This window comes from Mercenaria mercenaria, chromosome 17 (assembly GCF_021730395.1).
Source record: "Mercenaria mercenaria strain notata chromosome 17, MADL_Memer_1, whole genome shotgun sequence".
NCBI classification, from domain to species: Eukaryota; Metazoa; Mollusca; class Bivalvia; order Venerida; family Veneridae; genus Mercenaria; species Mercenaria mercenaria.
The window spans coordinates 59,795,805-59,808,598 of NC_069377.1; the positions used below are offsets into that span (position 1 = coordinate 59,795,805).

General features: G+C 37.8%; 1 protein-coding gene across 6 annotated transcripts; it reads left to right on the top strand.

Moving 5' to 3' along the window:
- Positions 1-582: 582 nt before the first annotated feature.
- Positions 583-8,265, top strand: LOC123536076 (uncharacterized). Of its 6 annotated transcripts, none has more exons than XM_045318878.2 (4): positions 583-757; positions 2,734-2,783; positions 2,976-3,351; positions 6,411-8,265. In XM_045318878.2, exons 3-4 carry the CDS (start codon positions 3,011-3,013, stop codon positions 7,747-7,749), a joined length of 1,680 nt encoding a protein of 559 aa, XP_045174813.1. In that variant the 5' UTR covers positions 583-757; positions 2,734-2,783; positions 2,976-3,010; the 3' UTR covers positions 7,750-8,265. The 6 variants fall into 6 exon arrangements, with proteins under 6 accessions (XP_045174813.1, XP_045174814.1, XP_045174810.1 ...); XM_045318879.2 differs by having other exon boundaries at positions 2,997-3,351; XM_045318875.2 differs by lacking the exon at positions 2,734-2,783.
- Positions 8,266-12,794: the final 4,529 nt, after the last annotated feature.

Sequence of the window (12,794 nt, forward strand, 5' to 3'; positions counted from 1 at the left end):
TTTAGGATGCGTGGGGATAATTCATCAGGTCCTGAGGCTTTATGTGGGGATAGGCCATAGAGCAGTTTTTCCACACCTTCAGTGGTGACCTGGATCTTATTCATCATGGAGACTGGGGATGAGAGGACGTTGGAACATATATGCTTCAGACTAAGGGGCTGGGAGGGGAAAAGACAGATTCAAATTGTTTGTTTAAGATAGTAGCCTTTTGGATGGGGTCTGTGTAGGTAAGACCATCTGATTTAAGGGGGGCAATGCCGACATTTTCTTTTTTGTTGTGCTTGATGAAGCTGTAAAACTTTTTGTTTTTACCAGGTTGTGAGTCATGGTCAAATATGACACTTTCCATATATGACCAGTATTGGGCTCTTATTTGCTTCTGGATAGAAGACTTAAGGGATTTGAATCTTTGTTGGCGGGCTGAGGAGGGAGATTTGTGTAGTTTCTGGTTTCTGGTTTCAAATATCATTACTGTAGGATATTTATATCAGAGGATGCGATTTTGTGTAATTTTAAGAGTTTTAAGTTAGAAAATGTAATATTAACGCAATATATGGTATCTGTTTCTGTAGTAAAAAAAAAACAACAACATTTACCTCCCTTAGACAATTTATCTTATGAGCTAAATGAGTTACCTCCCAGTTCAAAGATACGCCATTTGCGGTACTGAAAAAACTAACAAGAAGTTATTCCCAGTGTATGCAGTTAACGTTTAAATATCGACTTATTTAGTATACAACATAGTAAAGTAGACCTGGTAAAAGTTTTCTTCTTCCAATTTATTTATTTGTTGTAGTCTTGCTGACTCAAAATAAATCTTATCTTACTGGCACATGTCACAGGTGCCCGGCGCGTGACCTGGACCCACTCCCCCCACCACCCCACGCACTACAATCCCCCACGTGTGTTTTTGTAACAAAAATATAAAAGTATATGAGAAAGTACCCGGGGATATATTTTTATATTTTTGTTTGAAACTATTTATTTGATTGTAATCAGGGCCGTTGCTGGCTTCGAAAAAGTGGTCCGGCCATGGGACGTCGAAGGCGTCCCGCGAGTGCCGAAAGCAGGAGAGGGGGAGAGCGAGAGAGGGCGAATTCCCCCCTCTCGTAAGGGGGGATGGGTTGGGGGTTCCCCCCCCCCCCCCCCCCCCCCCAAGATAATTTTAAGATTTGGGATGCCCCTAAGTGTGTTTTCCTTGTCCATTAAGATTTTCAGTCAATTTTATAATATTTTCAAGAGCAACTGTCAGACATTTGCCCAAAGAATGCTGATGTATTTCACTTCTGAGTGTCAACCAATACAAAAGAAAACAACTATTTCGACCCCTCTGTGAGTCTCATCAGGCGATGGCATTTAAAGCAATTATGAAATCATGAACCAGCCTGGTGCAAACAGGCCATCTCTCTGACATGTTGAACATAAATATTACTGATAAAGTTTTATGGGGTGTAAAAGTCATGTGCTAGATTTTGACACGCAACAACATTTTCAGGTTTTTTGTGCAAAAGTGATCGCATTTAATTGCGTTTTTTTCTGCTACATGTATTTGATTTATTTTGACATGACTTATTCATTCATTATAAAGGAAGATTTCCCTAGTTGAGATTACGAAGCCATTCAATAAAAAAATATATGTGAAAATTTAGCCCCATTCAAATACATGGTACTTTCATTTTGGAAAACAACTTGTGTAATTACTAATCTGCATATTTTTAAGTCTTAAAAATCATACAGTATTTTATGTATTAAACATGATAAGATAGGTTTGAAACGCGAATGCGAGTATTTAAATTTTTTTGTGGACACATTTTTTGGAAACCTGAATCTAGGCTTTGCAAGAGTTATCTTTCCTGTGGATATTGCTACCCCTAGTCAAGTCATCTACCAGTCAGTCAACTTGTCCCTGTTTTGGTAATTTTGTCACCAAAGTTTGGTCATTTCATCCCCCCCCCCAGTCAAGTCATCTCCCAGTCAGTCAACTTGTCCTTGTTTTGGTAATTTTGTCACCAAAATTTGGTCATTTCCGCCCCCCCCCCCCCCCCCCCCCCCCCCCCCCCCCCCCCGCCCCGCTGAAATACTCTGCCAACTCGTCCCCATTTTGGTCATTACATCCCCCCCGCACATTTTTTTTTTCATTTACTTTGAAATCCTTTATTTACTCACTTCATTTTTAGAAATTTTGATATTGGAATCGCTTCTATTAACTAATTTGTTGCTTCCATTCTTATAAATGCACTTAGGTTAAGTTACCCAAACTTATAAATGCACTTACCCAAAGCCTTTGGAGAAGTAAATTAATAATTGTTTTAGCTCTTTATGAGAGTGATATTTAATAACTTTTTCATTCAAACTTTATAGCAATTAATGTATCATCTAGGCATTCATATACAAAAATAGTGTTTTGTTGACCAAACTTGGTAAGATAAGACAAGATAAGATTTCTTTTAAGTTGGCAAGACAACTACAAGTAACATAAGCTCTGAAGAACTTTTTTAACTGACTATATAACAAGTGTAGGTTAACAAAAGTAAATAGGCTACAAATAAGAAATGATAAGTTATAACATAAAATCTATGAGAAACATGCTAATCCTACCAAATTTAAAAGAAGAATTAGTTATAAGGTGACCAGGAATATTGGGCAAAGGTGCCGTAGTTAAAGAATATCTTAAAAAATTAGAATATCACTCAAATCAGATTTGAAATGACCTGATTAGCATCTTTTTCATAGAGTAATTCAATAATCAGAAGTCAGAAGCAAGGTCAGAAGATACAGAACAGGTTTGACTTATTGCTCTCTTGAATTTCTTTGGTTTCAGTAATACATGTCAGTTTAGTCCATATGTAGTTTATGGACTTCATTTATTTGAATAATGTACTTCATTGCCATGTATTATTCTTAAGTCATATGAAATAACCTTTAAAATTTCAAATGATAGACAGGAAATGACAAATTGTTTTATATTATTTCAGTGTGATCCTATAAAATTTCAGTGTGATCCTATAAAATGGCAGGACGAAATGGTCGTAAGTCTATACAGACTGGTTCAGACGCTGTCTTTGATGTAATGTGTACACCCTGTGGCGAGGATGGGGCTCAAGAAGAAGCTGTCCAGTACTGTCCCAATTGTCAGGAATATCTCTGTTCCTCTTGTACAAAATGTCATCAACGTATGAAGGCTACCAGAGGCCACGTTCTAATAGGAGCAAGGCAGGCAAAACAAAACCCTGTGGCAGCAGGTACAACAGTTGAGGAGAAATGCTGGTATCATCCAGACAGAAATATAGAGATGTTTTGTGGAACACACAACATGGTCTATTGTGCAAGGTGTATTGCTACTGAACATAGGTATGATATCAGTGGATGATGCCGTAAATTTTTTGAACTTTTCTCGTTTATCTGCCTTTACGTTTAGTATACTGATGTGACAATATGGTTAGTTTCTCTCTACCTGTTAATGCTAGAGAGGAAATCAATTGATCTCTTATATAAAAAACCGCAAACAAATATGTAGGCATAAGACCTCCTTTTAATGGCAGTAGGAAATATTATTTGATTTGTGACATGGTAGACTGCTTCCACAAGTGCTTAATTCATTGATCAATTTGATGGTAAAACGTGAACTGCAAATAGACTAAAACAAATTCTCAAATACATAGTAATGAAATTTCATCATTGTTATACGCCCGTTTGAAAAACGGGACGTATTATGGGAACGCCCCTGGTGGGCGGGCGGGATGGCGGGCGGGCGGCGTCCACAGACTTTGTCCGGAGCATATCTTCTACATGCATGAAGGGATTTTGATGAAACTTGGCACAGTTGTTCACCATCATGAGACGGAGTGTCATGCGCAAAAACCAGGTCCCTAGGTCTAAGGTCAAGGTCACACTTAGAGGTCAAAGGTCAAATTCAAGAATGACTTTGTTCGGAGCATATCTTCTTCATGCATGGAGGGATTTTGATGAAAGTTGGCACAATTGTTCATCATCATGAGACAGAGTGTCATGCGCAAGAACCAGGTCCCTAGGTCTAAGGTCAAGGTCACACTTAGAGGTCAAAGGATACAAGAAAGAAAACTTTGTCCGGAGCATATCTTCTTCATGCATGAAGGGATTTCGATATAACTTGGCACAAATGTTCACCACCACGAGGCGGAGTGTCATGCGCAAGAACCAGGTCCCTAGGTCTAAGGTCAAGGTCACACTTAGAGGTCAAAGGATACAAGAATGAAAACCTTGTCTGGAGCATTTCTTCTTCATGCATAGAGGGATTTTGATATAACTTTGCACAAATGTTCACCACCACGAGGCGGAGCGTCATGCGCAAGAACCAGGTCCCTAGGTCAAAGGTCAAGGTCACACTTAGAGGCCAAAGGTCAGATACAAGAATGACTTTGTCCGAAGCATTTCTTCTTCATGCATGGAGGGATTTTGATGTAACTTGGCACAATTATACACCATCATGAGACAAAGTGTCATGCGCAGTTCCCTTCTTTAGAATTACTTCCCTTTGTTGTTACTATAAATAGCTTATATTGTAACTTTTTCATTACTAGCTGTAGGGAAAAATCGAGACCACTTTTCTGTAGTACAACATGCATGCTACATCCAATTATGAAGTGTATTTTGACCAATCTCTACCTGGTAAAGATTTTTGTGTGGACTTCTTACAATTTTTTTTTGGATTTTTTTTTTGTTTTTTGTTTTTTGTTTTTAAGATTATCTTCCCTTAGTTGTTACTATAAATAACTTATATTGTAACTTTTTTATAAATTGACCGTAGGGAAAAAACAAGACCACTTTTCTGTGGTACAACATAGATGTTACTTTCAAATTTTAGGTGTATTTTAAGGTATCTCTACCTGCTAAGGAGTTTTTTTTGGACTTCGAAAACAAATGACTTACAATGATTACTAAATAACCACAAAATTAAAATTCCATTTGCAAATACAGGTGCTAGAGTAAAGAAATTTGCTGTGACAGGCGTATATTGTGACATTCTGGCACTCTGTTTTTAATTAAACTCATGTTAGATATATCTTTTCATCATCTTGATTATTGTCATCAGCAGCGAGATCAGTGGTGTTAGTGGTGTTCTTACATTAGTGCAATAGTCACTTACATATACAAATCATGGAAGTTATAACTGATGCAAGTTTTAATGTATGGCAGGTTGGAAAGGCTATGGATTTTACGGTCATTGGGTCAAGGTCATAGTGCCCTTCAAAACAAAAACTGTTTCCTTTCAGTAGTTTGAATGCCTTGACATACAGTCATCAAACTTTGCAGGCATATTTTGGGTAGACAGTGGATATCATTATTGATATTCTGGCGGTTGGGTTAACGATCAAGGTCACAGAGACTGTTGGCTCAGAAACTTTTCCTGCTCATGTTGTCACCCTTGACTTTCAGTCCTCTTACTTGGCAGGTACATTGGCCTTGACAGTGAACTGCCCATGGGATTTTGAGGTCACTGGGTCAAAGGTCAAGATCACTATGACCTTTACTGCAAAGAACACATACTCTTAGAAAACACAAAATCTTTACTTTGAAGTTCATTAGTCAAAGTTGATGGTCATTTATTGTCACTATCGTGCTATTGTGTTCAGACTGGCATATTACTTGAAGGCATTGGTTGTCTGTCTGTACGTCTGTTGGCAGTTAGGTTTTCGCTCAGCAACTTAAGAATGCTTTAACAATAATTCTCAAGCTTGTTAAGCACATTGCTCATAGGCATATTGATTTTGATGTTTCTTAGTCAAAGGTCATAGTTAGGTACTGTGATACTAAAAAGTCAGATGGACATGTTATGAGACGGCAATGACTGCCCATCTGTTAGTTATTTAGTGTCTGCCCAGTAACTTAAGAATACATGTTCTCTCAAACATGATAGGAGCATGAGCAGGGGATAGACAAAGGTCATGATTACTGTCAAGTTATGTAGCCAATGGCCTCCATATTTGCTCAGTCCCTCAAGTGTTTTATTCAACGCTGTCAACTTCAGAGCTGTTTTCAGGCTTCCTTGTGCTTCCCACAGCAGTGCTCTTGTTTATCCAGTCATTTTTCTCCATCCTGTTATAAAACAAAAATATGGTACCATTTATAAACCAAGAGTAGCAATGACTAATGTTATACAAATATACAGTCAACCCTGTATTAAGCAGCCAGCCCAGGGAGCAACACAGTGTGGTTGCTTAAGGAAAGTGATAATTAGAACAAAATGGAAATTTAGAAAGTTAACTGACTGGCTGCTTAATGCTTGGGAATGCTTAATACAGGTGGCATCAAAGGCAAGTACTGTCATTACCTAAGTATGAAATAAAAAGTGTAGACAAACAGTGCTATTCTATCTTTCATGATTTTGAGTTTAGGATGGAGTTTAACTACATACATATCAATTTTTTCAGGTCTTGTAGTGGAGTAACAGATATAGAACATGCAACTAAAGGTAGATACAGCATAGATGAGCTTCAAGGTTTACAGTCTGAAATAAATGAGATTTATGAGCAACTTACTGATGTAAGTAAGAAGAAGGGAAAGATTCTTGCAGAAACTGAAGAGCAGAAAGCCAGCATACTTGGTAGGATTAAAGATATGAAAAAGAAAATGATAGACCACATAGAAAAATTGGAAAGAGTTGCAACTGAAGCCGTGAAAGAAAAGTACAGTGAGGTTAAGAAGGAGCTTGATGAAGATATGTCTGAAGTAAACAAAATGATTGGAAAACTGGAAGAGAGAAAAAAGAAAATGAATACAGCAGTTCATATGGATAAAGGTCGAAGGTTTGTTCAAGTTAAACTTGCACAGAAGGCTGCTGCTGATGCTAAAACATTATGCAAAGAAAATACTTCAAGGCATAATAAAGTTATTGTGTTTGCCGAGGATGAAGGATTAAGTGATGCACTAATGAAAAAACAAGCATTTGGTCAAATAAACATAGTTGAGCAGCAGAAAGAATTGGAAATCAAAACAGTTTCTATGCAGTTACATGAGGAACAGTTTATTTGTTTGATTGCTGATTTATGTCAATTACATGATGGAACCATCCTTGTCGTCGATCAGAGGAACCAAAAACTGAAGAAACTAGATAAAAACTACCAGGTAAGCGATATCTGTGAATTTAATAGTGAACCAACAGGCATATGTTGTACAGGAAAGGAAGAAGTGGCAGTGAAACTGAAGAGTGATAGGATAGTGTTTTTAACTATCAGTGGTTTTGATTACAATGAGCATGCAGAGAAGTGTATAATGATAGAAGATGGAGGTTCTTGGGGAATGGCTTATTTTGCTGGTGATTTGTGGGTGTCGTTCAGAGGTGGTATAAGAGTATACTGTTTGTCTGGCCACCTTAAAGATGTCATTACTGATGTCGTTGGGCCCTTTGGAGAAGTTATTAACCTGTCACCTGTTCACCTTGCTGCAGGCCAGGATTCAGTTTTTGTCGCAAATGGTCGTGATGGAGCTCTTTGTCTAGACGAGGATGGTTGCCTGAAATACGAAATCCGAGATGACAGGCTGAGATTTACACGGGGAGTGTGTGTAACCAGTCAAGGTACTATATTCCTGTCTGGTTCACAGTCGAATAATGTTGTCATGTTCAACAAAGATGGTGAAGATTGCCCTTTGGAGATGGTTTCAGCAAACAGGATGTGTCAGAAAGGTCCTGTAGCTCTGTTGTATGACTACACAAAGAACTGTCTGTTGATAACAAACAATTTCTCAAGTTGTATTACTGTTGTGGACTAAGAGAATGAACTGATGAACTGGTAGAGAAAGATGGACTACCAGTATTAATAGAGAATGAAGCTTTGGACTAGTTGAGAATGAAATTGTGGACTTACAGAGAATAAAATGTTTGACTGATAGAGATTGAAATTGGGGACTTATATAGAATAAAATGGTGGATTGATAGAGAATGAAATGGTGAATTAATGTAGAAATGAAACAATGGATTAATAGGGAATAAATTAGTGGACTTACAGAGAAATGAATTGGTGGATTAAAAGCGCATGTTTACATTCACTATGTATCTTTATAGAAAGAAAATAATGTTTATTTCCCATGATCTGATATCATTCAAAAAAAAAAATAAACAAAATAGTATTATTGAAAATAAATTATCAGCAGTCAAAATTTCAGAAAGAACGTTCCATGACAGCGAATAACATCCTTTTTCACAGTAAAGTTCAAAACTTGAATTAACAAAACTATGCAATTTTTCTTTGTATTCAAGGATTTTATGGATTAAAATAAGGAACTGTATTTCTATCAGAAGGCGAATTAGAATTTGAAGTGGACATGTCGTTTTTGGCTGTTGGTTCTATTGGTAGACAAAAAATTATTATGATTTTCTTGTAGTAAGCTTTCGTAAGACTGTGAAGATTGATATTATTTCTTGTGCATTTATACAAATACAAGCTTTTATATACTTTAGTGAAACAAAACAAGAAATATACCATCATGATTCACAATCTTTCTGCTAACTGCTCTGTAAATTTCACATGATTTTTATTATACACCTCGAAAACACTCACTTACAAAATGTACATGAACCCGGCGCACTGTGATAATATTTCAATGGCGTTAACGACGTTTTGCCTTATGGAGATGCTTATGGAGATGCTTACATTTATTTATATTTGTTAATTTCTTTCATCAATATTGATGAACAATACCCAAGTTGTGTGGTTAGAACACTGAAAAAGGTATGAACCTTATGCCAAGCATCTCAGACAGGGTGCACATCATGAGTACATGGTTATTAATCCAAGGCGTCATACATTGACGTTAACGTCAAATTACCTTTTTATGCCCCCACACATTCATGTGGGGGGCATATAGCTTTGCTAGTGTCCTTGTGTACATAAATATGTCAGTCTGCCCCAAAATCTTGCGAGTCCAACACCTCCCACACTAAGTCTGATTTGCTTAAAACTTTCACAGATGGACAAGCTAGATGTACAGATGACCATAAATGAAGGATTTTTTTCTGTGACTATTTTTAGCTTACCTGTCGGGTAGTGACAGGGTGAGTTTTTGTGATCGCCCTCCGTTCTTCCACAGTTTCTTGTGAACATGATAGAGACCCCATTGTGCAATCCATTTTAATCAAACTTGCACACAACTTGTATTGGCATAATATCTCAGTTCCTTTCGAAAACTTGCCAGATCCCATCATGGGTTCCAGAGTTATGGCCCATTAAAGGGCCTAAATTTGCTATTTTTGGCTTGTGAACATGATAGAGACCACATTTAGCAATCAACTTTAATCAAACTTGCACACAACTTGTATTGGCTCGGCTTCTTTAAAAAATTGGCCAGATCCCATCATGGGTTCCAGAGTTATGGCCCCTTAAAGGGCCAAATTTGCTATTTTGGCTTTTGCAGCCATATAGAGACTTCATTTATGGTTTGATTTAATACAAACTTGCAAAATATCTTTAAAAACAGTAAATTTTGGATTCCATGATGAATCTGTCAGATCTAATCATAGGTTCTGGAATTACAGTCCCTGATTGACCCCTGAAAGAGCCAAAATTTGTTAATTTTTACCTTGTGAACACGATAGAAGTGACATTTTAAATTTGATTTTAACCACACTTACATTCGACTTAAGTCACAATAAGATCTTGGGTTCCTTTCGAAAACCGGCTAGATTCCATCATAGGTTCTAGAGTTACTGCCCCTGAAAGGGGCAAAGGTTTCACTTATGCTTTGATTTGATACAAACTAGCACAGAATGATTATCTTGATGATCTCTAAGCCTGGATCGAAACTTGGTCACGTCGGGTCAAAAACTAGGTCGTCAGGTCAAATCAAAGGAAAAGCTTGTTAACAACCTAGAGGCCACATTTATGACCCTATCTTCTTGAAACTTGGTCAGAATGTTTATCTTGATGATTTCTAGGCCAGGTTCGAAACTTTGTCATATGGGGTCAAAAACTAGGTCACACGGTCAAATCAAAGGAAAAGCTTGTTAACCCTCTTAAGGCCACATTTATGAACCTGTCTTCATGAAACTTGGTCAGAATGTTTATCTTGATGATTCCTAGGCAAAGTTCGAAACTGGGTCATACAGATTCAAAAACTAGGTCACCCGGTCAAATCAAAGGAAAAGCTTGTTTACACCCTAGGGGGCACATTTTTGATTCCATCTTCATAAACCTTATATTCTTTCAAACAAAAACATCTAGCATACTGGAAAGTGTCACAGGTGTAAACATTGTCTATACTTTTACATTACATCTTCACTTTCTTCCTGCATACTGTATATATAAAGTAATTAATTTGTTAACAATGTAATGATCTTTGTAGTGTACCATGACTTTTTCATATTGCTATTTATATTTATTTTTTTTTTGTAAAAAATGTATATATTATGAAGAGGCTCGTTAGGAAGATTGGGTTTTTACCTGAATTTGTTGCCTCTTAAAATAAAGTCTTTATTATTATTATTATAAAACTTGGTCAAAATGTTTGTTATCATGAAGTCTTGGATGATTTCAAACTGGGTCACGTGGGTGAAAAACTAGGTCACAAGGTCAAATCAAAGGAAAAGCTTGTATACACTCTAGAGGCCACTTTTTTGCTCCAATCTTCCCGAAACTTTGTCAATGTTTGTTTTCATGAAATTTTGGACAAGTTTGAATCTGGCTCACGTGGTGTTAAAAAACTAGGTCACTAGGTCAGTTGAAAGAAAATGCTTGTTTACACTCAAGAGGCCACATTTTTTGGTCCGATCTTAATGAAAATTGGTCAGAATATTTGTCTCTGTGAAATCACTAGGTAAAACATGTTTACACTGTTATGGTTTGTTATTCAGGTGAGCGACCTAGGGCCATCTTGTTTTATAAATACCAACAAAAACATCAATCAAGACAGCACAATAAGGTTTACATACTTATTTCATATCATAGTCATATTTGTAATACTACATCATTACAATGAAAAAATATTGTGTATCATATTCACTTTTGCGAATTTTTATGCCCCGGAAGGGAGGCATATAGTTTTTGAACCGTCTGTCCATCTGTTGGTCTGTCAGTCTGTCCGCAATTTTCGTGTCCGGTCCATATCTTTGTCATCGATGGATGGATTTTCAAATAACTTGGCATGAATGTGTACCACAGTAAGGGCGACGTGTCGCGCGCAAGACCCAGGTCCATAGCTCAAAGGTCAAGGTCACACTTAGACATTAAAGGATAGTGCATTGATGGGCGTGTCCGGTCCATATCTTCGTCATCGATGGATGGATTTTCAAATAACTTGGCATGAATGTGTACCACAGTAAGATGACGTATCGCGTGCAAGACCCAGGTCCATAGCTCAAATGTCAAGGTCACACTTAGATTTTAAAGGATAGTGCATTGATGGGCGTGTCCGGCCCATATCTTTGTCATCGATGGATGGATTTTCAAATAACTTGGCATGAATGTGTACCACAGTAAGACAATGTGTCATGCGCAAGACCCAGGTTCATACCTCAAAGGTCAAGGTCACACTTAGACGTTAAAGGATAGTGCATTGATGGGCGTGTCCGGTCCATATATTTGTCATCGATGGATGGATTTTCAAATAACTTGGCATGAATGTGTACCACAGTAAGACGACATGTCACACGCAAGACCCAGGTCGGTAGCTCAAAGTTCAAGGTCACACTTAGACGTTAAAGGTCATTTTTCATGATAGTGCATTGATGGGCATGTCCGGTCCATATCTTATTCATTCATGCATGGATTTTAAAATAACTGCATGAATGTGTGACACAGTAAGGCGACGTGTCGCGCGCAAGACCCAGCTCCGTAGGTCAAAGGTCCTAAACTCTAACATTGGCCATAACTATTCATTCAAAGTGCCATCTGGGGCATGTGTCATCCTATGGAGACAGCTCTTGTTTTCAATGAAAAATACTCATAGTAAAGAATATTTTTTTAAATTTTGAAAAAACTGTATCATAAATTTATTTCCTGTTTTCCTTGTGTATGGATAATTGTGAACATAAAAATGGCCAAATAAGTGTGGGTCACCAGGCTAAATTGTATGTTAAGACCACTTGAATACAACACCTGTTCGGACAGAAAAATGGCCTGAACTTGACCTAATTGAGTATATCTGCTAGACGTTAAAAAAATTCTTAATCCTTTCTATAATTGAATACTAAGTGATCTGAAGGAGATATAGTCTTATCAATACAAAGTTAATTGTCTAACATTATATGAACAATACTGTCTTTGTACTAAAATGCGCTGTCAAAACACAGCCACAAATGGCAAGTTGCATGATAATGTTTAAACACGTAGAGTTTTTGCTCACCCCCCCCCCCCCAAACATTCCAGTTACTTAATCTCGCCTGCGACCCTGCTAATTATTGTGTTTTCGCTCCACTCCCCAACTAGATAGCGAGTTTTCGCTCCGCGCCTCCGCAGTTATAACTTAGTTCTCGTGTTTTCACTTGGCAGGGTCGCTTGGTGAAAACTCGCTATTTAGCAGGGCGCGGGGTGAGAAAACGATAACTAGCGGGGTCGCGGGGTGAGATTTAGTAACTGGAATGTTGGGGGCGCAGTGCGAAAAATAGATGTTTAAGCCACACTTATTATCATGTTTTCGCTCTTCGCCCCCATTAAATAGCCCCGCGCCCCCGCCATTTTAACTTGTTAATTCTTGTGTTTTATGTCGTTAGGGTTGGGGGCGAAAACACAAAATGGCAGAAATTAGCCACCATACTTTGGAGATGGTTTCAGCAAATAGGATGTGTCAGAAAGGACCAAGGCACTGTTGTACGACTACAAACA